At 40.7% G+C, this 2,554-nt stretch overlaps 1 protein-coding gene across 1 annotated transcript; it reads left to right on the forward strand.

Moving 5' to 3' along the window:
• Positions 1-894: 894 nt before the first annotated feature.
• LOC114697033 (60S ribosomal protein L7-like) lies at positions 895-1,733 on the forward strand. Its single transcript, XM_037203150.1, has one exon. It carries the CDS (start codon positions 910-912, stop codon positions 1,654-1,656), a length of 747 nt encoding a protein of 248 aa, XP_037059045.1. The 5' UTR covers positions 895-909; the 3' UTR covers positions 1,657-1,733.
• Positions 1,734-2,554: the final 821 nt, after the last annotated feature.

Genomic DNA, 2,554 nt, shown 5'->3' on the forward strand with positions numbered 1-2,554 from the left:
TCCTCAAATCACCTAATCTTTCTTATTAACAAAGAAGAAAAATAAACCAAACAAAATTTAAATTGAAAGAAAAAAAAGAGAAGCAACCAACTTGAAAACAAAAGAAAAAATAAAATCAATTATTTCAACACAAGATTCACTTGAAAAGGTAATAATGTTGACAATTCTTTAGCTAGAGTGGTTACAAGTAGAAAAGAGATAAAATGATCAGTAGATGGAATATAAGTTCTATACTAACATTGCAGGAAAAGATTTCTTTTTTTCCTGGGGACATTTATGCCTGGCAACAATACAAAGATGTCCTCACCTCACCTCCATGTAGTACTGTCCAGCACAAGAAGAGAGAAACTGAAACCATATGATCACAAGGGATAAATAAAGCTGTCTTTGGGCCTGGACAACATGATTGTCTACATGGAAAATCTGAACAGTATCTTAAAACTTGTGCCTAAAACTAATAGATGTTTAACAAGGTTGCACATTACAAAACCTGCATGAAGTTCAGATGTGTTTCTGTAAATAGCAGTGAGCACTCAGAACTTGAAATTGTTTAAATAATATCACTTGTGATGGTATCAAGAGTGTATAGGTATAGATCTAATAACTCTGCATTGGTTCTCTGAGCTCAAGGCTATGAACCACTGGTATCAAAAACCAAAGGCAACTCAGTGAATGGAGAAGGACAACATATTCCTGGATTAGGAGATTCAATGTTACTCAGGTATCAGTTTGCCATATTTTAATCTGTATTACCAATGCAGCTTCCATTGGAATCCCAGCAGGCTTACAAAGATTTCAAGAAGTGGATTCTAAAATTGATGTGGAAAGACTAGGAAGTAGACTTGACAAAAGAACAAAATTGGAAACATAAGAACACCCAATTTGCTCTTTTTTTTTCCGACTGGAATCATGGAAGCTGTGCCGGAGAAGAAAAAGAAGGTTCCTGCTGTTCCAGAAACCCTCAAGAAGAAGCGAAGGAATTTCGCAGAGTTGAAGGTGAAGCACCTTCAGAAGAAGTTTGCCCTGAACACACTGCGAAAGACCAGAAGGAAGCTTATCTATGAGGAGGCAAAGCACCATCACAAGGAATACAGGCAGATGTACCTGACCGAGATTCAGATGGCTAGAATGGCAAGGAAAGCAGGAAACTTCTACGTGCCTGCAGAGCCCAAGTTGGCGTTTGTCATCAGAATCCGAGGTATCAATGGTGTAAGCCCAAAGGTCCGCAAAATGTTGCAGCTTCTCCGTCTTTGTCAGATCTTCAGTGGGACCTTTGTTAAGCTCAACAAGGCTTTAATCAACATGCTGAGGATTGTGGAACCCTACATTGCCTGGGGGTATCCCAACCTGAAGTCAGTGAATGAGCTCATCTACAAAAGCGGCTATGGCAAAATCCGTAAGAAGAGAATTGCCTTGACAGATAATTCCTTGCTTGCTCAATCTCTTGGAAAGTACGGCATCATCTGCATGGAGGATCTGATTCACGAGATCTATACAGATGGAAAACGCTTCAAGGAATCAAATAACTTCCTATGGCCTTTCAAATTATCTTCTCCACGAGGTGGAATGAAAAAAAAGACAACTCATTTTGTGGAAGGTGGAGATGCTGGCAACAGGGAGGACCAGATAAACAGGCTTATTAGACAGATGAACTAAGGTGTTGCCCATGGTATTTTTGTAATCTGTCAGGTCAGTTAATAAACAGTCACAGCTTGGCAAACTTAAAAAAAAAACAACACCCAATTTAAAAGCTTGATGTAAATTAATAAATAAATAAACAAACCAGACAGTTAGTAGGGCACTGGCATAAAGGCAGACAAATGTGTCAATGGACAGAAGACAGAGCAGAGGTCAGAAGAGGGTGTTAGATCCCCTGGAGCTGGAGTTTTAGATGGTTGTAAGCCATGAGAATGCTGGAAACCAAACTCAAATCCTCCTCAAGAACAACTCTTAACAGCTGAGCCATCTCTCCAGTCCCCATATCACAGTTTTCATTCATACCACAATATTATGTACAGAGGGAAGCACACAATCTTGAAAACATCCCTCAGTTTAATTGTGAGAAAATCAAAGATAAACCCAAACTGAGAACAAATCTGCAAAGTTGTTGCTGGATCCTAATGGCTCCCTCAGGGGAGGGGATGAGAAGGCACAGTGTCAATGACACAGACACTAGGAGTCAGTTGAAGGCAAACAGCAAACTCTCTTTATTCAATAACAGGGAAGGCCTTATACACCCTCCTCCCAGCACCCAAGCTGTGTCCCAATCTGGTGCCATTGCGTGGTTGATCCTTACTGACTGGGCATGATCAGCAACCAGGAACTCTGACAATGCCTGTTGGTAGGCCCTCAGGCAGACTCCAGGTTGGCTCATAAGGAAGTATATTCTGTGCATGCCTTGGCAACTGGTTTGAGCCAATTTCCTTGACCTTATGGGCCTGTCCTACTACACAAAGTAACTGACCAGAGCTCTTCAAAAGGGTTGAGGTCACTAAAGACAAAGGACAGAAAATGTCACAGATGAAAAAAAGGAATTCAATGCTGTGTGGGGTGT

The sequence above is a fragment of the Peromyscus leucopus genome, chromosome 1 (genome assembly GCF_004664715.2).
Source record: "Peromyscus leucopus breed LL Stock chromosome 1, UCI_PerLeu_2.1, whole genome shotgun sequence".
In the NCBI taxonomy this organism is placed as follows: Eukaryota; Metazoa; Chordata; class Mammalia; order Rodentia; family Cricetidae; genus Peromyscus; species Peromyscus leucopus.